The 22,729-nt window shown below is 39.5% G+C and overlaps 1 protein-coding gene across 9 annotated transcripts in view; it reads right to left on the bottom strand.

The window, feature by feature from the left end:
- Positions 1–5,460: 5,460 nt before the first annotated feature.
- The window catches only part of ARHGAP23 (Rho GTPase activating protein 23), a 223,291-nt gene continuing 206,022 nt past the window's right edge, over positions 5,461–22,729 (bottom strand). For 6 of the 9 annotated variants that reach the window (XM_058179571.1, XM_058179570.1, XM_058179568.1 and 3 more), the window contains 4 exons: positions 22,389–22,430; positions 18,382–18,475; positions 13,144–13,175; positions 5,461–12,283 (listed from right to left, as the gene is read on the bottom strand). In XM_058179571.1, the coding sequence (XP_058035554.1) occupies positions 11,105–12,283; positions 13,144–13,175; positions 18,382–18,475; positions 22,389–22,430 (1,347 nt within the window). In that variant the 3' untranslated portion in view covers positions 5,461–11,104. The remainder of the gene's footprint in view (positions 12,284–13,143; positions 13,176–18,381; positions 18,476–22,388; positions 22,431–22,729) is intronic. The other 3 variants (XM_058179575.1, XR_009154779.1, XM_058179573.1) reach the window with 3 other exon arrangements.

The following is a 22,729-nucleotide window of genomic DNA, read 5'->3' as shown; positions in this document are numbered from 1 at the left end:
TTGGGAACCAGACCTCACAAGCAGCGGGGAAGCATGCAAGTGCATGAAGGTCCATTTGCACAATGGTGGGCACATTCTTGAAACCATCCCTTCTTTCTCCCCCAGTGTTGCCACTGCTGGACCACGGAACCGGAAAGGTTGGGGATCATAGTAAAGGTGTCTATGTCAAATGATAATGATAGCAAAATGACAAAGCACATGTGATAACATCACAAATGCATTCTTACATCACACTCTTTGATGCAACCACATAAAGTAATGGTATTTATATGATTTCAACATGCATGTGTCATATGCCCACATATGCCCAGGCTATTCCTTAGTATGCATTTCTCTTCAAAAAGAAAGTTATACATATGATATCCTTGTTGCAAATTTACAAAATGAAGGTACAGGAATTAAGCAAAATATCAAGATAAAGTCAACATCACAAACAATTTCCCCTAGAACAGGAGAGGCAAATTTTATGAATCAGGAGCCAAATTTTTGATCCGGTAATTATTTTAAGATAACTAGGGCTAAGAAGAGATAGGTTAACAATCTGTTGAATTTCTGAGTGTGGAGGTGGAGGGGAGAATTTTATTTTTTTTTCTTTTAAGGGTTCTGATGATGAGATTGTTGAAAGTATATATTTGAAGTCTTAGGTCACTACGGTTCCTCCACCTGCATCAGAAAAAGGAAAGTTATGCCACGTATCAGACTGGAGTATAGGTTTTGGGAGAGTTACATGCAGGCTGTAGATTGCTTATACTTATCCCACAGTAAAATGTTACCTTGTAGTCAAATAAAACAATTCTTTTAGAAAATAAGATAAAGAAACCTTATCTTGGAAATGATAAGACAATTAGATTTTAGGCCAAATTATTTTCCGTATTTAAATGATACGTGCATAATATTTCTGCTAATGGGTATTATTCAGGATCGCCAACACAAATAATTAAAAAAACAATGTAGTTAAAAATTCAGTTTAAAACTACAAAAGGCTGACCTTCTCTCAACTTCCAAACCTGATTCCATGCCAAAAGCTTGCCTAATGTTTTAGGATTAGAACTAACTTAACCAGCCCTAAGTGGAAGTACTTGGGAGCATCTTAGCTGTCATTCTCTCCCAATTGAGCTTTTGCTGTCTAATGTTCAGCATTCTATCAGGTGTGAAAAATACCTCATTTCCGGCATTGGAATATTGGCTTTATTTTGTATATTAGCCTTTAGTATTGTCTGGAAAAACACAAGGTGGATTGTTTCTATGCATCTTTTTTTTATTGGAAAACCAAGGGGTTTTTTTCTCTAGAAAATGCCCAACAGATGCATACTGCCAGTATGGTTTATGCTGCTACATCATTAGTCTGGCTAAATATTTGAAAATTCAAATCATGCTATTCAGCATGAAAAAACTGAAATGGTATAAATTTATTATCTTACACCATTTTATAGACCCATTTTATTACTTCATTTTTCATACATATATAACCATTATCATGCATTAAAATTCCTCAGCAGCACCAACAGAAGATACCTATCCAAAAGAGAGTACTAAAGTTGCAAATTATGTTACAAAATGCCTAGTTTACTCTATGAAGTGTTAATGAATACACATTCTCAGTGACAAACATGCCAGGATAATATATATTTTTCTCTTCAAAGTATTCAAAGTCATTTTCTTCTAATCTTTATATATAAATTGGCACATACCCTCCTAGTAGCATTCTAATGCTGGTTCCAAACTAAAATAATTTTTGAAAACTAAAATAGTCCTTTGTTGCTGAGAACAGAAAGAAACAGCTAGTTCTTAGTTTAGATTTGTGAAGAACTCTTAATTCTGACATAAATTGTGTCCGTAGCCTTGCCCAGAGCCTCAGGATCAAGTTTGGGCATCGTTGCTCAAAGGAATCTGGGTAGAAACACTGGGAATGTCCTTGCCTAACAGAGATTTGAATATTCTGTTTGGGTAGGTAGGCCACTGGGCTGATTTAAGATAACCTAGTTGTTTATAGTCTAAAACAGTAAGATCTGTTTTTGCTATTTTAAGTGACCCAATAATTAATTGTGCTATAATGGAAAACTAGTATCATTGGATTCAAATCTTGCTCCAATCCAGCATTTTTGGAATTGTGGTTTTCAAACTGTATTCTGGAGCAGGGGTCTTCAACCTTGGCAACTTTAAGACTTGTGGACTTCAACTCCCAGAGTTCCTCAACCAACTTTGCTTCAACTCTGGGAGTTGAAGTTCAAAAGTCTTAAAGTTGCCAAGGTTGGAGACCCCTGTTCTGGAGAATCATATAAAAGCAGTGAATTTCATCAAAATTCCCCTAGTGGACCACAAATTACATAATTCCCAGTCATTTTGATGGAGGCTCATGCGAGCTGAGATAGTTGGGAAATGCTAGCATGCTCCATTCATGCTAACACTAACAAATTAGCTTGTCCATGTTGTAGTCTCCTTTAAACTGACTATAGTATTCATTTAAAATGTTGTAGGGAATCTTTGTAACAGGAATCTTTGCAACATGTAGCAGGAATCCATGGCAAGAAAGGATGTCCTAAAAGGCAGGTGTGAAAATGTTTTTTCAGAGTAGAAAAGAACGAATAGACCCTTCTCTATTGTTTTGCAATGATTTGTCAGCAATACATAGAAAAAAGCCATCATTTTTGGAATCATGATGACTCACTCACTGCAGCTATTTAATTCTCATCTTTGTTGATGTGGAAAGAGAAGAACAAATTCTCTACAGTATATGATTTTAAGGCTTTCAGCATTTTATATAGTATTTCAACTGCTCTTTCAATAGTTTTCTTCATCTGTCTCAGTTCATTTTTATTTGATTTCATTTAAAAGAATAAGCATTTTTCACCCATGCTAGGCAAACTGAGTTTTGAAACTTTTGCAACTGCAGCATTTTTAAAGTTCAATTGATATTCTATGTCATCACAAGCTAGGAATCAAAGTCACTAGGCAGTCTCTTTAAGAGTAGAATGAAAGAATCATAAAAAGTTTAGGCAGCACTCAAATAAGTTTTTTCTCTGGATTAAAGCAAAGCCATAACCATGGAGCAACCCTGCATATAAATAGACTCCAATAATGCCCAGTCTCCCAGTCTTTACAAACCAGTTATTAACTCCATCTGCCCCAACAAGGGAAATGTCTACCATAGTTGGAAGGCACTAAAGTGACCACTTCCTGCCATGAGGTGCTGCAATAAAGTCACTTTGGACAAGGGATTTCTTCAGGCAAAATTGAAGTGCACGATCATCAGTTTAACAAATCCTGCCAATAACCTGTGTTAAGGCATCTTTAAAAATCAGTAAGTGGGAAGGCAGTGATCTCCAGAACCATTCTGTTTTAGATCCTTTCATTTGCCTAAAAATACACTTGCCCTTTGAGTACGTGGCACAATGTCTGTATGTATGTATGAATGTGCAACATCATCAAACTGCAAATGAGCAACACAGCAAATTAACTTTCACAAATAAGTCTTTCTTTTTATTTAAAATAAATGTGTGTGTGGGTGTATGCGTGCGTGAGTGTCAAATTTAAAAATATAAGTTACAAAGCACCAAGCTATGCATGTACTTTTGATGTAATAGGTATATGTGCGTGTTGTGGGGGAAGCGATCACCACTGCATGCCATGAGCCTCGCTTTACTTGTCTGGTTGTTGTTTTAAGCACTTTAAAAAAAAAAGGTTAAAAAAATAAATAAAACAGAAATCTTTGAGCACTGTGTATGAAGGACTGATGACATATCTTTCGCATGGATGTTATTATGTACTGTTTTTTTTTAAAGGGAAACAAAAACAATAGACCACCACTCTATTTAAAAAAAGACACCATATCAAAACTGGTTACTGAAACAAGCAGTCTGAAATACACTGTAAGTTTTGTAAATCTTTTTTGCTATCTGTAGGTAGAGTCCTATGTATAAATTTTATGCCATGTTTTCTTCTGTGACAACTGTGATCTTTGTTTGTCAGAAATTCCAAATGAAGGAAGGTTGCTTTTTTCCCTTTAATTTTTCTTTTTTCTTTTTCTATTTCTGGTGTTTCCTAGCAGTGTGTCTGAATTTAATAAAATACTCTTTCCTCCCCATAACACTTTTCTTAAGGTTTATTTCTTAAGGGGTTATTCCTTAAAAAAAACAACAGATGCGAATTCCAGTTTTAAGGGTTATTCTTTTTCAAAAAAATGTGATTTACAGTTTTGCTTAGAGGCAGGTATTTCGGATTCCATACAACCAAAGAATTTGAGCAGCTGGAACAGGAACAAGAGTAGCTGTGTCCTCTGTTTGAAGAAGACTTTGGTCTTGAGGGATCTTTCCAGGCTGGCTTAAAGGTAAAGAAGGGAAAATTGGCCCAGAGGTGACATCTTGGCAGCAATCAGGACTGAATGCAGACCATCTCCCCTGCTGTAGGAAGGAAGTCTACACTGTATTTCTATTTAATTTACAATCCTTGGGTTTAAATTAGTTTATAAATTAGCATGTTAAATACTAAGCTGTTCTTATGTGCACCTTTTGCGGAGTGTATAAACTGTATAAACACCATATCCTTTACATTGTCACTTCTTATTGACTAATTTCCAGATTTGAAGCTTACCAGAAGATGAGGGTTTATCTTTTATGATGTACAGCCCACTTTCTGTTTTCTAAGCTCTTAGATGGAGATACGAGCACATTATGTCATGCCCTCATTTTTGTAACATCCATGCTGCTCTGTCGAGAGCTCAAGAAAAGGAAGATAGACTGCCATATAAGCAGAAGATGAAAAGCAAATGAAAAGAGGACCAAAAGTGGAAAAAGGAGAAAGGCATCATTGCACGCTAATTTACTCCTCCAAATTTATTCCAGATTAGATCTTTAAAAAATTTTCACATCTAAATTCTGTCTATTTTGATTAATAGTAAAATTGACTTGATGTTACTATTAACTATTTTCTATATTTTGTTGTTGCAAAATAATCTTGAAACTTAATTGATGTTTGATAAACCCTCTGAAGCTACAAGAGAGTTCCCATATGATTATGTACAGTTTCAGTGCCTGATATAATTCACTAATGCTTCATATGCGTGCAGGAAAAATATCAACTGTGTAATATGTGGAAGCTGCATAATTTAAAATAGTAGGGATCTCATAGTGTGTTTATTTTTAATGTATTACAGTGGAGTGTGAAGAGAACTTTCTTTTGTTAAACTTCTGCTTATGGATAATTGGTAATTGATGCAAATAAATCACATCTAATAGCATACTTTCAACACTATTAATCCATAGTGTGTTTTACTAGCTAGAGCTTATGCTTTAAATAAGTAAGCAAACTTGTTTTTTGAATAAGGCAGTTTATTTCCAATATATATATAATTGTAATTTTGGGGCTATATTTAAAGCAGAATTGTTTTGTTTGACCATATATATTATACAACATAAAGATGAAAAGAGGGACAAACCATGCAAGGATGTTTTGTTTTTTCTAAAAAAAAAAAAACACCACCAAAATATCTACGGTTGTATAACTTCCATTTTAAAAAGGAAAAAAAAAATAAAAGTCTTGGGCTTCCCCCACTCCCCTTAAAATCCTTATAAACTCTTTATCATATGTTACACATGTAAAAGCTATTTACAAAATAAATGTGAAAAAGGTGAATAAAACTTTACAGCACATAGTTGCATAAAAGGATAAGGACAACGTATTACAGTACAGCCAACTACTTAATTTTGTTCAGTTTTAAATTCCACACCTGCACACATCTACATGCTCCTTTTCGAAGTCTCAATGGAATTGTGGTAAGACACATACTTAGAACACATGGAAGACAGAGCAAAGCAGAGACAAATTTTCTGCTTCTTCAAATACAGCACAAACTGTACACCTATTAGGGAAGTTGTAGTTTTGGTGCTTTGTGGTTTACCTTCCTTTTATGTTTCCAATAGCACAGAGTTTAAGTCCTTTACATCCCGTTAGGGATTGACTTTCAAAGTCACAAACAGGCCAACACTAGAAGATAGATGGGTGTTTTGCAGAGGAGACATACAATTACCTAAATCCTAGGTGAGATTTCAAGTTTCAAAGAATGTTTACAAGCAGAAGCAGTAATGGAGTCACGTGAACCATTAAAATTTGAAGTTTTTAAGATTGTTTACCTCAATGAAATATTTTAATACATTTTATACATTTATTGACCACCTCTTAGGCTAACACTTCAACCACCAGACACTGAAGAGCCTGTAACAAATAGGGAAAGAAGTCTTCTCATGAAAGGCACATATAAACAACTGGGGACGCCTCCCTTAGAACAACAACAAAAAAATGAAACAGGTATGCTTGTAAGAAGGGCTTGAAGAGAAGTCAACATGGTAGCTGCAAGTAGATGATCATAGCTCTGTCCTTTTTTCATATGTTTCACACCAGATGAATATAAAAAACAGCTGCCATTTGACAGCACCAAGGAGGCACTTCTGTAATACCTTGACTTCAATTGAAATTTTTGAAGTTAAACCACCACTTTAGCTTGCAGTCCAACTCTACTTCACATGGAACTGGGTAGTCTCAATCTGATGGATTTTGTCTGGAAGGGAGAATCCAGTTGTGAGCAAAAGAGATGCTTTTTCACACATACACTGCCAGTGAGACAATGAATCCTTAAGAATGATTGCAAAATGGTTTTTTAAAAAAAAAATCATATACAAAGACAGTCATTGAGCCATTATTATTAAATAACAACCCAAGAGATAATCAGGAATATCCACCAGCATGGATTGTTCAAAAAGTCAAGATCGTATGAGGGAAATGTTGCACCTGCACAATGGAAACTCTGCCTCTTTTTTATCATGCATCACACAGCTTCAATTGTTGAATCACACAAACCATCTTGACTTTTTGACACATACCCCTGACACCACTGGCTACAATATGCTGCAAGTTTTTAAGGGAAGGGAGCTGGGGCCATGTAAAGCACCAGTCACTTGCCCAGATCCAGAGGCAAGAGGTTGGTCGAATTTCATGTGGGATTGTTTTGCATCTCTTTATAATCACTGCAAATTCTATCAGGTAACTTATAAAGATGGTTGTGACAGTTCAAAAAGGATGTTTGAATGTTTGAAAGTTCAGTATAGATCAGGGGTGTCAAACTCGAGTCCCGTGGGATAGATCCGGCCCGCAGAGTGCTTAAATCTAGCCTGTGGTGCAGGCCTGGAAACAGCAAAGGACCAGCCTGCGATGCCTCTGGCAGCCAAAATGGGAGGGGGGTGCCCCATTTCATCCTGGACAGCCTCCTGCAGCACTCTGCTGGCCAAATGGGATGCAAGGGTGGGTACATGCATCACCCCACATAATGATTTGGCTGGCAAAGTGCTGGAGGCCATCCAGGCTGAAAACGGGGCATCAGACCCCCATGCACAGGCTCCCTGCATCCCATTTTGCCTGGCAGGGTGCTGCAGGAGGCATCCATCCCATCTCCCGGCAGGGCCACGAGGAACTAAAATGCTGATCCAGCCCCCAAAGAAATCCAGTTTGACACCCCTGGTATAGCTGCTACATACAGTGTGCTTTAAAACTGTTTTTACCTGTTCAATTACCAAGCCACCAAGACTAGCTTAATCAAGACAGACAGTACTCCTGACGCTTTCATTTCACAGTGTAAATGAAGGCAGGTTTGAGAGGCCTGTTCTGTTCTTGGTTAGGAAGTTACAGAATGAGTTTTATCTTTGACTTTGCAACTTTACAAGTGGAGAATCAGTAACCAATAGGATCTTGATCTTGCTGTATAAACAGGACCTCAGTTTTGCACCAAAACACAAATTGCTTCCCACCGCCCCCTTTAAAAATAAAATACTTGGAATAATTATCAAGCTGGCAAGCTCCCATTCATTGTCATTCTGTTTTGGTCCTACTGCTACATCTGTGGTGACACATACTTCCTGAAAATATAACATTGCAACCCTGCAGGGACTGTAATATGGCATTGGGTCAAAGTGTGACATTTAGTGCCTAGTGTTGCTGTCGATGTTGGCGGAGAGAAACCATCAACTTTAATGCACTTTGTTCTTAAAAAGTCCAGATACAAAAGCATTTCTTCATGATAACATCTTTACAAAGAATTAACCTACAGCTAACCCTTCCTACAAAAATAGCCATCTGTCATTAAACCACAGACATCATAGAATGAGCTAGGCAGACTATAGTGAAAAATGTACTGCACCATGTATATAACCAGTGTAGCATACCCATTTAGGTGGTGCATTTAATATAAGCAAGACCAGCATTGAAATCTATCCTTAACCAAGGACATCTTGTCCCTTGCCTGTTCTTCTTGTGTATTGGTTTTGCATTATAACCTAATATATTCATTGACTTTTTTAAGCCTGAGACTTATATTTGGTGTTACAACTGGAATGTCATCCGTGTGTAATACCTGGAATAAGATACATAAACAAAACAACACAACATGTGGTAAGAGAATTATTTCCATGAAAATGATATTTCCTTTTTTCATTCAGTGATTACGATTTTGGAATGTATCAGCAAATATTGAAATTCAAGAGTAATTTGCCACTATTATTATTATTTTGCAGAAAGAGTACTTTGCTCTGAGACACCCAGTGAATTTCAAGAATGTCAGGATTTTGATTTGGTTCCCCCCCCAATGACTTTTTCATTTTCTTTTTCAATTAAAATATATCTTGACAGGAAAGTGGAGAAAGTTATTTCGCAGCAACATTTTTTTTCTTAAAAGTTATGCAACTCCTTCCAAGGGGGTAAGAATTTTGTATTGAGGCATAAGGGGTGAAGTAGTAACTATTAAACACCAAAACATGTATCTTAAAAGATCATCTCTCATATTTATTCATCACAAGAATACTTCCTGCTTTTATGACCAAATGAAATTCTACAGAGACATAAGGTGGGGGAATCTTTTATATCCACAAGATAAAAAAACAAATGTTAAGTCTCTTATTTTGAAGGAATTGCAAGGAAGAGCAAAATGGAAAACCCTACTTGATCAGCAACATGTAATAAAATGGCTCCTTGGTTTACTTCCATGTGGTATAATGAGAAAACTAAAGAGAAAGACACTGTTGAAAATAAATGTAGCACCATGAAAATCAAATATTGCTCTTTTGTGAGAAAGAGTGAGTTGTGGAAGTTACCGGTAAAGAAGAGAATGGCACGGACTTGACATTTCAGCCTTTCATCATAACAAAGGCTTGAATTGAATCATGTCAACTTATGCTCTGGAAATTCTAAAATATTTTTTTTAAAAAATCACTGAGGCTCCTTTTTGGCACATCTGCACAGGGCCCTGGTGTGTTTTTCCTCTACCTCTTCTTGCTTTTTTCCAAACCCCAAAATCACATAGCGCCTGTACTCATCCTTTCTCCCACTGAACATAGGAGGTCACATAGAAAAGCACTGTTAACTAAAACAAGGTACACATATGCCACCTTAGCAGGTGATTCACTCCACACAATTATCATTTGCATAAACTAATTTTCTCCCTAAAATACTGCCCTCATGTATTCTGCATACAATATTGTGTTAATGGTATTAATCACATCTGTTTCCCCCTAGACTGTACTATCTGTTATGAGGGGATAGGAGCAGAGAGTGCTATTCAAATGGGGATACTGTCACAGCCTGAAAGGAAAAATCAGTCTGGAAAAAGTTTGCATCCTTAGCTAAGACTTACAAGAAAATCTTAGATGAGCTAAGCAAAAAAATGGGACTATATTCTTAAAGGCACAGTGAGTTGTACCATTTAGTACTGTATCATTTAGAATTCATATCATCAGTTGTATATATCATGTTAGTCTTGCAAAAAAACCAAAGCATTTTGAGATGCTGTTAAATGCCAGCAGATTTATTGCAGCCAAAGCTTTCAAAGCCAAAGCTGCAATGCATCAGATAATGTGATGCCATAAATCTCTTTGTGACTTTTGAAAATTAGAGACGACATCACTTTAGGGCAGGGATGTCAAACTGGTGGCTTGTGGGCCAGATGCGTCATGTGCAGGCCACGCCCACCCCGGCTCCGCAAAGGCAAAAACATTGTGATACGTCACATGACGCGATCGAGTTTGACACCCGTGCTTTAGGAGGAGGAGGAAAACAGCAGTGCCCTTTACATGTGGTAGAGATTATGCATCTTTCAGGGACCATTATACCTCTGCAGTTTTCACATGAAACAGTCTTCAAGTGCAGCTGAGACTATACCATACATAATCCTGAGTTTGCTTATATCTACAAGATTTTGATGCATGTGCTAGAAGTCAAGATAATATAACCCTCCCTGTAGGAACCTGACAAAGGCCAAGCTATGATAGATGGAAGATTTTGGAATTTGCTTTTCTAGAGGAAAGGTAGAAAAGGAGCAATGGATATTTTTAGGGGAACATTCAAAACCTCCCAACATCATCAACTGCCACTTAGATAACAGTGAGAGGAACTTTGGGTAGAGAGGAATCCATCATGTAAATGTGAACCCACAGCAGTGATTAAATGGAAGTGGGTTCAATTCATGAATATCTCTGATCTGGTTTGCCCAGTTCCAAGGCCTCTTTCAAATAAATACAGAAAAGAGGTACCAGGGACTAATGAAAATTAGGAAAATTAACTGGAGGAATTCTATTTGATTCTCTCCTCCTCCAAAAATATCCTTTATTTGCAGACCCAGAATTTTGAAGCAGGGATGAAGCTGCTTATCCCATCAATTGGATAACTCTAGTCAATCCCAAATCAAGATTTTTCAATGGGCTGAATGAATGGCCCTCCTTGTATCAGACCTACCTCAGCTTTTTTGTTTTGTTTCGTTTTTGACTGCCATCCTGGGGATAAGGAAAGAGGAGAATAAATAAATTCACAAATCACAAAACCATGGTGTGATTAAATTAATATCTGGGGGAAATAGAAAGCAAGGATAGGTATGGGGTAGGTAGGAGGAGAGTTTCTTGCTCCACTGAAGATCGAGGTATGAAAAAAGACAAAGTAAGGCCAGTACTGGGAACTTTCAAGTGTGGCTGCATCTATGAGCACCCTCCTCCATTCTCAAGACAAGGCTGTTACCATGGGCAAGCCAAGTTTTCCTTTCATCCATTCTACAAGAGCTTCAACAAAAGGCTACCTAAAGACATTGGTGGAAACGTAAAGAGGCTGTACGTCGGGGAGCTGAACGCCCCTCAGAGCTGCCTTTACGATGCTGTGGCTCACTCTGCTGGTTAGGAACTGTCATGTTCCCTGGTGTGATTGAGGAAGACCGAGCTTTGGTTGACTCTAGGCTGCTAAGCCCAGAGTCTTTGTTGTCCCTTAGCGCACCTCTATTCGAGGAGTCTAGTGGACCAGCTTCAGTAGTCCCCAATACATGTTGTTCCTTCCACTCATAATTGAGGTCTTTGAGACCACCAGGGACCACTACAGTATGGCGCCGCCAACTGTTCTTCTTGCGCCGTGTCTCAGGTGAATGTGGCTTTCGCAGGCGCACAGCCAGCATGTCATCTGCAGAGCCGCGGAGGCGGAGTCGAAGTTGTTCTGTGAGGGAAAGTCGGGTGTGGACCTCAGGGGCACCCACAGGCTGCAATGACTCTTGACTGCCTGGGGAACTGGAACTTGGGACATCAGTGCTACCCTTGGAAGAAGACTCACTATTGTGTCGGGGCCGCAAAAGTTTGCGCCGTGCCAAAGTGTCACACTGCATGAGGTGATGGGAACTAAAGGAGGTTCGGTTGTGTGATATCTTTTCAGAAGCAGCAGCCCCCCCTTCCTCTACTACTGCCACACCAGCTCCTTTGGGAAGCATCCCAGGCTGTTTTGGCACAAAGCTATTCTCAGTATCTGTCTCCACATGGCTAAATTCACTCCGCTCATCATCTGCCTCCTCCCCACGGCTCTCTGCTACTGACTGCACCTCAGAGCATAGGCTGCGATCAATGGTAGACAGAGTGGAGTAACCTGATACAATTGAGCGGGCATCCAGGGCCAACTCTGGGCTTCCTCGAGGTGCCACTTTTCTTTCTACTTGCTCTGCTTCTAATTTTGCTCGGCTTTGGAAGACTTCCTGCACATCAGGAACTGGAGCTCTGCTGCTACTCTCGAATCTTTCAGCCTCTCTTTCTTCCTCCTGAGCCACTTCTTCCTCCTCCTCCTCGTCTCTCTTGACAGCTGACTCATGCTCAGAATCATCATCTGTGCTGCTCCCAAAACGCTTGGTCTCTCTCCGCTTCTTCCTCTTGCGGTTGACGGCTGAGATGAAGGAGATGGCAAGCATCTCTTTATGGTAGTGCTCTTTCCGTGAGCCACATGAAGCCTGGAACAAAAGCAAAAAAACCAAAGCATTTTAGAGGGGCTAAAGAACAGGTACCAGAAAAATATCCAGTGACATTGGCATTGTTTATTTGATGGAGTGCCCTGGATAGTAATGTCTTACCACACAAATCCTTAATGGTAAGTAGCAAGATAGATTAGCTATTGCATAAGCATATTTTGCTTTTTAAAAAGTGAATTATTTCCCATTTTGGAAAACATATTTGCAGATAGAGCAATTATAAATTCTAATTTTAGGATCCCCTAAATGCACTAAAACCCCTGCAGATATTCCCCCTAAAGATTCTCAGAGATTCTCTTTGTCCAACTTTTTCTTCTTCTTTTTAATTAAATGTACTATGCACACTATGGAACTGATTCCAGTTCTTTTTTTTTTCTTTTTCTTTCTTGCCTATAATGCTTTAGCACAGTGTATTCATTGCTACATATACATATAAAACCAACCAGAAAAAGGTGGAAAAAAAGAAAAGAAGCATGGGAAGAGATGTGGAATAATCTTATACTTAGTTTAAGGCAAGAAAGAAAAGGGTAAGTTGAGTCTGTATACTGGACTACAACTCTGTTGCCTGCAAGCTGCTGAGAACTACATTACAAAGCAGCACACTCTGAAAGGCCAGTTGCAGCTGCTGGCAAAAAATCACAACACCAGGAAACTAGGCCATGGCTATTTAGTCAAAAAGCTTATCATGCTTGAGTATCTACAGGGTTGTTGTTACTTTTAAAACAATTTAACACAAACTCTTTACTTCCAATTTGGGGCGTTTAAGGGCCTTGTGCTTATTAACCATCTTTTTCTCATCCCAACCTTTCTCAAAGACAAAAATAATCCAGAGGAGATCTTACCTTTGATTTAGCTGATCCACTATTAGTTGAATCTGCAGGGATTAATACACAAAAAGAGGAGAGTTAAAAATAGAACTGTGCAAGATTAGCAAATTGAAGGGCTTAATGATTGCAAAGATAAGTGATCCTGGAGAAAATCTATGTGATCACTAAGATTCGATATTGACTTGATGGCATACAATCAAAGGATCAACAAGGCCAAATAAGCAGGTTGCCCAATGATTTTTTTCAGCTAAAACATCAGCATGAAAAATGGAGGGAACAGTGTATAACACCAGGTTCCTATACTGTCTTCTGCCTCTTCATTGTGCTGGCCACAGAAAATAATTACAGGTATATCTATATCATGATGTAGGTAGGGATTTATAACCACAAGTTTTAGACTGATACAGCTCCCTTTGTTGTTTTAATAATTCAGTCACTAATTACATATTCAGGACTACAGTATTCCCTTTGACATACCCTGTAGGAGAATACCCCCAATTTGAGAAGTATATAAAATACACAATTAGGTATTCCAAAATCAGTTAATCTTTCAATAACTTTTTCATGAAAGCAAATCTTTCTTCCCGGCTATTTGATAAGTTTTTATTAAATAATTGTACGAAAGGAGGATCTCCAAAATAACCAGAAATATGCCAGAAAGTATTCTGAAATTAATCACGAAATGCATTTCATTTCATTTTTGAAATGCTCAACAAAATGATGCAGCTGTGGATGACCAAATGAAAGAGAAGCAGCCAGAATAACAGTTTCTGCAATGGAAATGACCAACACATTTGTGAACAGTGACAATGAAATTTAGTATAGAAAGCACAAAAAATGAGTATCAATGGGAGTCCTATCACCAGTCATCATTACCAATCTCCTGTAGGGACCTAAACAATAGAAGCCCCAAATTAGCTTTAATAGATTAACAGAGTTGGAAGGGACCTTGTAGGTCATCTAATCCAACACCCCCACCCCACCCAAGCACCATTTTTGACAGATGGCATAAAGGAATAAGAAATATATACATGATGTTGTACATGCACACATTTGCATAGACACATGCATTCACACAAGCATAGGCACACAACTAATTCTATTAAAAGTGTCAACATTTCATCTCAAAAAGCAACACTCATGCTGGAGATGTGTAATTCCTTACTCAGTTTGGCTAGATCAGAGGTGTCCAAACTTGGTCCCTTTAAGACTTGTGGACTTCAACTCCCAGAGTTCCTCAGCCAGCTTTGCTGGCTGAGGGACTCTGGGAGTTGAAGTCCACAAGTCTTAAAGGGACCAAGTTTGGACACCCCTGGGCTAGATGAACTATAAATATAGCCTGAAACATTTAGAGAGACTGTAGCACATTTTCCATGGAGGTATGGAGAAGAGCTTAATTATTTTAAGTTTTAATTTCTCATCTCTACCACTTTCGCCAAAAAGGAGGAGGAAGAGGAGAAAGAGGAACTGATTTGGATTCCAAAGGAAATTATGCGATCAGTTCTAAAGAGAGATATTAATTACTTAGCACAATTGAAGTAAAACTTAATGGGGCTAGGTTATAACTCAAAAATTGTTCCAAGGAATAATGCTTGAACTGCTAAAGATACTTCAACTTACACCCTTTATTTTTGGATTATTACAATGTGTTATATGTGAGGTTATATTTGTGAAGGGTCCAGAAACTTCAGTTATTTACAATGACATTATGGGGCTTTAACTGAAACTAGAAGTTCTTCACATCACAGCAATACTTTGCTGTTTCTAGACAACATTTGGGGCTCAGTACAGAGTCTGTCCTAACTCCCACAAAACTGAAGTATCATGAGGTTTTGGTAATGTGATGTAAGCTACTAACGTGACATTTTAAATGGTTTCAGGATTCCAGAGGATTTACAAGGAACCTCTTTCGAGATATATTGTTTCAGTGTTACCAATGCTCAATTTCAGGACTTTTATCTGTACTTTCAGATCAGCCTGGAAGGCTCCTCTTTAAATGCTATGCCAAGAAAGATGTGTTAGAAAGCAAATACGTATAGGATCCTTTTCAATCTTCTCCTTCTCCTTCTCCGTCTCCTTCTCCTTCTCCCTCTTCCTCTTCTCCTCCTCCTCCTCCTCCTTTTCCTCCCCCCCTCCTCCTCTTCCTCCTCTTCTTCTTCTTGGTATTTTAGAGTGTGCAGGCTTCATTCATTTATAAATCTATCTATTAAACTTATTAACTGCCCAACTCCTTCACAGAGGGGCACAGAGGAATTGGGTGAGTGAGTTTACATACACAATTTTAATATTGCCTTAAATAATTTCAGAGCATTAATACATATATGCATATATTTACAAAACAATAACACACAAAGATCAGACAAATCAAAAGAAGAGCAAGCATGATAAAAGCCCTTTAAGAAGGCTTCAGATTATTTTTATGTATTCAGATCTTGGGAGGCTCTCATAAGTCTTTGGGGATAGCTGTCATTGTTCAAATTCTATACCTTGAATTTCAAACAACCATATGCAGATAGGAGAAAGAATTTGAATAAATTGCTTCTCTGGCAAATTAAGTTGCTTCAGGGAGCTCTCCTAAAGCTAACTACTAATAGACATTGGGAACATTAGGAACAGAGTAGCAACTGCCCAATGCCGATATAATCATATCAGGTAGTCTTCTCCTATGCTCTTCATTTTAAGCACTGTCAACAGCCAAGCCAGACAACCAAAGAAAGCAACCAAGGAACAAATGCAAGGTGTGGGGAGGATGGGGAGAAGAAGCTGTCAAACTAAAGTCAGAAGTAAACAGCTTTGAAATCCGTAGGCTGTAAGCAGCCACCACTCTATTCTTTGCAGCCTTCAAACCACCATACCATGACAGTGAGCTGTTGATATCAATGGCACAATTTCTCATGGTTTTCACCAATCAAGAACTAAGACAGGTATGTTAAGCTCCAATGAGCATTTTTAAAAAAATAAAAATTCACACCACCCTCCGTACAAATGGAAAACTAATTTTAAAATTCTGTTCTCACCCTTTCAGTGATATTAGTCACTAAATTAGATTTCCTTTATGGCTTTCTCAAAGATCAGTTTGAAAAGGGGCTTTTAGCCAATGAAAATGGTTCCTATCCCAGCTGAAGAAATCACAAGAAACATGTCAGAATTAATAGAATTTATGAAAAGTGGTCTTTTCATAAAATAAGCACATCATCAAGCCGGTGGTTTGAATATTTTTTTCTGAACAAGCCTCCCCACACAAATACACACATATATTTGCCACAGCAATGTCAGCAAACAATGAAACCAATGGACAAATTAATGGATGTCTCCCATAAGGCCTACTTCTTTGCAGGTTTTACTGCAACATTCATGTGGAATTAGTGGCTGGCAATCACAAGAGAGAGAAAAGGCAAAACAATCACACTGACTCAACACCCAGAGCTTAAAGAAGCACTGCCTCTGAAGGAAATGGCACTTTGAGATAAAAGCTTTACTTGAATTTTGATATTTGTGGGTGGAAAATATATTACAGGCTCTCAAGCCACATAGGACACTTCATCAAATTGTACATCAAGCTCAAATCTCAGTTTAAAATTAGATTAGCCAAGCAAAAAGGCAAAAAGGTGAAGAATGTCCTTCAGCACATTTGGGGGTGGGGGGGACATCCCATAATAAGAATTTATCCAAACCACTTTACTGAGAACTTTTAGAATTTATGAGTAAAGTATTATTTTACTTTACGGTGCTCAGTTTTTCTTATAATTTAATATCTACTCATTAAATAATAAACCACAGTGACAACTTACTCCTAGCGAGTATTATATTGCAGCCTTAAAGTGTTACTGTAAATATACTTAGTATAATCATTTTTAGTTATTGTTTTTAAAAAAATAACCTACATGTTTTAATACTTTACTACTCAAGTTATTTATACTATAATAAAAGGAAAAAGAGAAAATGAAAATAGAAATTAGAATATTAGAAATTATCTAACAAAAATGTAAAAGTACTCTGTGACACAATAATAGTCATGTTAAGGCACTAGACATATGATTTATATGTTACTAATGCTGCCAAAGATAAGAATTAACATTTTTATTCTTCCCAAACCTATTAATTTAATTAATTACCTTTAATTACCGTATGGTAATTAAAAAAAAAGATTTTAAAAATAGTGGGAAAATAAAGAAGGGTTACAAATGGTTAAAAAAACCCAACCCTGTATAGTAGCAAATTCAATAAATCAAACTATTGCTCCCCCATTAAAAAAAAACTACTTAGAAATCCCCAAAAGCATTTGCTTTAAATTGATTGATATCTCATTTGTCACCCTTTCATATCCAGCTGCTTGAAATGGGAATTTCTACTGGTTGACTTTAAGAAGCTCCCTGATTTCAAACAGGAAGGAAAATAATTTTAAACAGGAAGGAAAATAATTGGAAGGCAAAACCACGCCCTAATCTTTACATTATGGCAAATGCCACCTGTGTTTTTTCAAATCAACATGAAAATCTAAAGTTCTGCCTTTCCCCATCTCTCATAATCACCCAATGGAATTAGTGCATGAACATCAGAGCACAACCACACTGTACCAGCTCTAGAGCTCCGGCAGATCCGCTGGAGTTGGAAGGAGGAGGAGACACAAGATAAAGAGAGAAAAGAAAAGAAAGACAGCAGAAAAGTTAAAGGCAGCTATAACTAGTAGAGGACAAAAACATCACTATTAATCAGAAATATGCTCATCAGCATTAGCAACCATAGATAGAATATAAGAGATCTAACTCTAAATGTTGGTTTCTTTTCTAGCAACGCAAATACTACTTCACCACTAGCATGGGTATAAACTAGAATGAAATGGCCATATATGCCTAAATTCTAAATATCACATTATTACTTTTGCTGCTAACAATCTAACTGGCAAAGCACCAGAGAAAGCACGGAGGGGAGGCATTCCTAGTTGTTACCACCATGAAACTCTCTAGAATCCAATGTTTCAGAAGCTGCCAGTGTATCTCTTTTTTTTTTACACATTTGCCTCAGATTAATCCATAACTGGCTGAGAAATTCTGAGAATTGCAATCCATACATCTTAAAGTTGCCACGCTTAAGAAACACTGGATTAAAAGAACCTCTATGCAGTAAAGAAAGTCATATTCATATATATTCATGGGGAACTGTTGGACTGAATGTTTGATTCAAAAGTAGAAAAAGTTTGGAACTATGGGAAATCAGGAGATCTCATTCAGTCAAAACTTTCAGTTTGCTTACCTGAAGCATCTCCTGATGCTGCTGTTCTTCCAATGTTGGGTAGAAGGTATTCAATATTTGGCATTGACTGGGCCTCTTGTTCATCTATAGGGGTCTGTGAAATGGATACATATGTACTTAGAAGAAAAAAAAGTTTAAACTATAGATTGATTTAAAATGGAAAAGAGGGCCAAATTCTGTATTCTTCATCCTGTGACTATTGAGCCAATTATAGGTCTAAACTACTTCCATTACAAAGGGAGTTTGTTTGGACAATTTCTTTATTGTTTCATTTAGTTTGGCATAATAGCATTCCGTAAACCTTTTTTTTTGTCTGTAAACTTTTTTGCATCCTGTCAGTTATAATAATAATAATAATAATAATGTTTTAATTTGTATACCGCCCTTCTCCCGAAGGACTCAGGGTGGTGAACAGGCAAATAAAATACAAACAGAAACATACACCATAATTAAAACAACCCTTAAAAAACTGATTCAAGTATGCCAGAAATTTAAAATAACATTACACCCCATACAAATTACCACAATTTAAAACCCACAAATTAAAATTTAAAATTTAAAATCAGGCCAGTCCAGCCATATGGAATAAATAGGTTTTAAATTCATGGCGAAAGGTCCTAAGGTCAGGTAGTTGTCGCAGCCCGGGGGGGAAGCTCGTTCCACAGGGTAGGAGCCCCCACAGAGAAGGCCCTCCCCCTGGGGGCCGCCAGTCGAACATTGTTTGGCTGACGGCACCCTGAGGAGTCCCTCTCTGTGGGAACGCACCGGACGCTGGGAGATAGAGGCCGGCAGTAGGCGGTCCCGTAAGTAGCCCGGTCCTAAGCCATGGACCGCTTTAAAGGTGGTAACCAATACCTTGAAGCGCACCCAGAATACGACAGATAGCCAGTGCAGTCTGCGCAGGATAGGTGTTACGTGGGAGCTCCGAACCGCTCCCTCAATAACCCGCGCAGCCGCATTCTGGACTAGTTGAAGTCTCCGGGTGCTCTTCAAGGGGAGCCCCATGTAGAGAGCATTGCAGTAGTCGAGACGAGAAGTAACGAGAGCATGAGTGACCGTGCATAGGGCATCCCGGTCCAGGAAGGGACGCAACTGGTGGATCAGGCGAACCTGATAAAAAGCTCTCCTGGAGACGGTCGCCAAATGATCTTCAAAGGACAACCAACCATCCAGGAGCACGCCCAAGTTGCGTACCTTCTCCATCGGGGCCAACAACTCGCCCCCGATAGACAGCTGCATCTGCAGCTGACTGTACCGAGGTGCCGGCATCCACAGCCACTCCGTCTTGGAGGGATTAAGTTTGAGCCTGTTCCTCCCCATCCAGACCCGTACGGCTTCCAAACACCGGGACAGCACTTCGACAGCTTCGCTGGGGTGGCCCAGGGTGGAAAAGTACAGCTGGGTATCATCAGCGTACAGTTGGTATCTCACCCCAAAGCCACTGATGATCTCACCCAGCGGCTTCATATAGATGTTGAACAGGAGGGGTGAGAGAATCGATCCCTGCAGCACCCCACACATGAGGCGCGTTGGAGTCGATCTCTGCCCCCCTGTCAACACCGTCTGCGTCCGGTCAGAGAGGTAGGAGGAGAACCACCGATAAACAGTGCCTCCCATTCCCAACCCCTCCAACCGGCGCAGCAGGATATCATGGTCGATGGTATCAAAAGCCGCTGAGAGGTCTAATAGGACCAGGGCAGAGGAATAACCCCTATCGCTGGCCCTCCAGAGATCATCCACCAGCGCGACCAAAGCTGTCTCCGTACTATATCCGGGCCGAAAGCCGGACTGGAACGGGTCTAGATAGACAGCTTCATCCAGGTACTGGGGTAGCTGACATACCACCACACTCTCTACAACCTTCGCCGTAAAGCGAAGATTGGAGACTGGCCGGTAATTCCCTAAAACAGCTGGATCCAGGGAAGGCTTCTTGAGGAGGGGTCTCACCACCGCCTCTTTCAAGGCAGCAGGAAAGACCCCCTCCCGCAAAGAAGCATTTGCAATCCCCCGGAGCCAGCCTCGTGTCACCTCCTGTGTAGCCAGTACTAACCAGGAGGGGCACGGATCCAGTAAACATGTGGTGGCATTCAGCCTACCCAGCAACCTGTCCATGTCCTCGGGAGTCACAGGGTCAAAATTATCCCAAACCACCTCAACAAGACGGGTCTCGGAACTCTCGTCTGGATCTACCCAATTTTGATCCAATCTGTCCCGAAGCTGAACGATTTTATCGTATAGATAACCATTAAACTCCTCGGCACGCCCTTGTAGGGGGTCCTCCCGCCCCTCCTGTTGAAGGAGAGAACGGGTCACCCGAAACAGGGCGGCCGGGCGGTTATCTGCCGACGCAATGAGGGAGGAAACGTAGGCACGTTTCGCATCCCTCAGTGCCACTAGATAGGTCCTGCTATAGGACCTAACTAGTGTCCGGTCAGCCTCAGAATGGCTGGATCTCCAGACACTCTCTAGGCGTCTTCTCCGGCGTTTCATCTTCCTCAGCTCCTTGGAGAACCAAGGAGCTGGTTGAGACCGACGCCAGGTCAGAGGCCGCAAAGGCACGACACGGTCCAAAGCTCCAGCCGCGGCCTGTTCCCAGGCCGCGACTAGTTTTTCAGTCGTGCCGTGGGCCAGATTCTCGGGAAGCGGCCCAAGCTCCGTCAGGAACCTCTCAGGGTCCATCAGGTGCCTGGGACGGAACCAACGCCTTTGTTCCATCTCCCTGCGGCGGTGGATAGCGGTCTGAAAGTCCAGACAAAGGAGAAAATGATCTGACCATGACAAAGGGTCGATAACTAAATCTTTTAAAATCAGATCATTCAACCACTGGCCAGAGATAAAAACCAAGTCTAGGGTGCCTCCCCCAATGTGAGTAGGGCCATCAATTAATTGAGTCAGGTCCATGGCCGTCATGGAAGCCATGAACTCCCGAGCGATCGAGGATGCCGTACCAGTTGATGGCAAGTTGAAATCCCCCATGACCAACAGTCTAGGGGTTTCAACTGTCAACCCAGCTAGCAACTCCAACAGCTTGGGCAGTTATGGCCACTTGCTGCCAGCATTAACATCAACAAATATCAATACATGGAAGCTGCAATAAATTTGACCAGTGAAACACCATAGGCGTGATAGAGGACCATAAGGTGCAACTGAAATAATATCACCTATTGCTCTTTGAAAGATTTCTAGCATGCTGGTGATTGATTTCTCAAGACTTTTCTGAAACAAATTAACAATATTTCAGAAAAGTGCTGAAATGAGAGGCAATTAGTTGGTGAAAGTGATGACCTAGAAATCAGGAGACTGTAGGTGCTAGGCCTCTCTTAGGCATGAAAGTTATTTGGGGTGGCTGGGTGACTTTGGGTCAGTTGCTGTCTCTCAGCACCTCCTTGGGCTGTTACTGTGGGGCAAATAGGAGATAGGAGGTATATTACTTGTTTTGAGTGAACGTTGTTGTTGTTGTTGTTTTTTCAAGGATGAGATAAAGATCTAATAACAATAAACTCATAAACCAAAATAGCGCAACTGACGGGTTGATGGAGCAAAGAAGGGAATATGAACAATACTCTATTAGTCTATAAATCGGATATTGTGTTTTGGACATATGTTTATAGTTTATCCTTGTGTATCACATTTTTTATAGTATTTTGATTAAAAATTAGAGGGTTTGCTCCTCCACAGGTATAGACAGCATTCTGCAAAGACAGTTTGACTTGAAAACATAATAGACAGATACATATATGTGTCTGTGTCAATGCAAGTGTTTGAAGACAAGAGTTGGAAACAAAATACAATTTGAGAGACTAAACTGTCCTTAAGGATGCTGCCTCTGTAAAAGTGGTTACAGTCCTTGTCTTCTTTTATTAATGGATTGTCAACAACGCACAAAGTTCAGAAGAAAGCACCTACATGTCATGAATAAGAGACATTTCTCTTCTTGCATTCCTCTATATCCTGAGAAATCAGCAGTCAGCTATAAACTGAGCATTGCCTCCTTTTTAGTCACTTACCTTTTCACCTTTTTCTTCCTTGTCACTGAAAAACCAGTCTGACTGTGGGGGAAAAAACAAAGGAGAAATCAGAGAACCAAATAAAATGAAGCATATACTGTATATATAGAACACAATGTTAAAGGAAATCACAGCAGGGTGATTACAAATGTTGGGCTGTGAACCAGATTTTATTTCTAGCTTTTAACTATTCATGAGGGACATATAGCTTATTACATCCTATAACATCTTGAATCTCCAAAGACCTATGCAAGGGTCCTCTTTGTAGACTTTAGTTCAGCATTTAATACCATCATTCCAGACACTCTTCTAACTAAGCTAAACCAGCTACAGGTACCTCA

Source organism: Ahaetulla prasina, chromosome 4 (assembly GCF_028640845.1).
Source record: "Ahaetulla prasina isolate Xishuangbanna chromosome 4, ASM2864084v1, whole genome shotgun sequence".
Lineage (NCBI taxonomy): Eukaryota > Metazoa > Chordata > Lepidosauria > Squamata > Colubridae > Ahaetulla > Ahaetulla prasina.
Note: the sequence above shows the minus strand (reverse complement) of the source record. Positions and strands in the feature narration are given on the sequence as shown.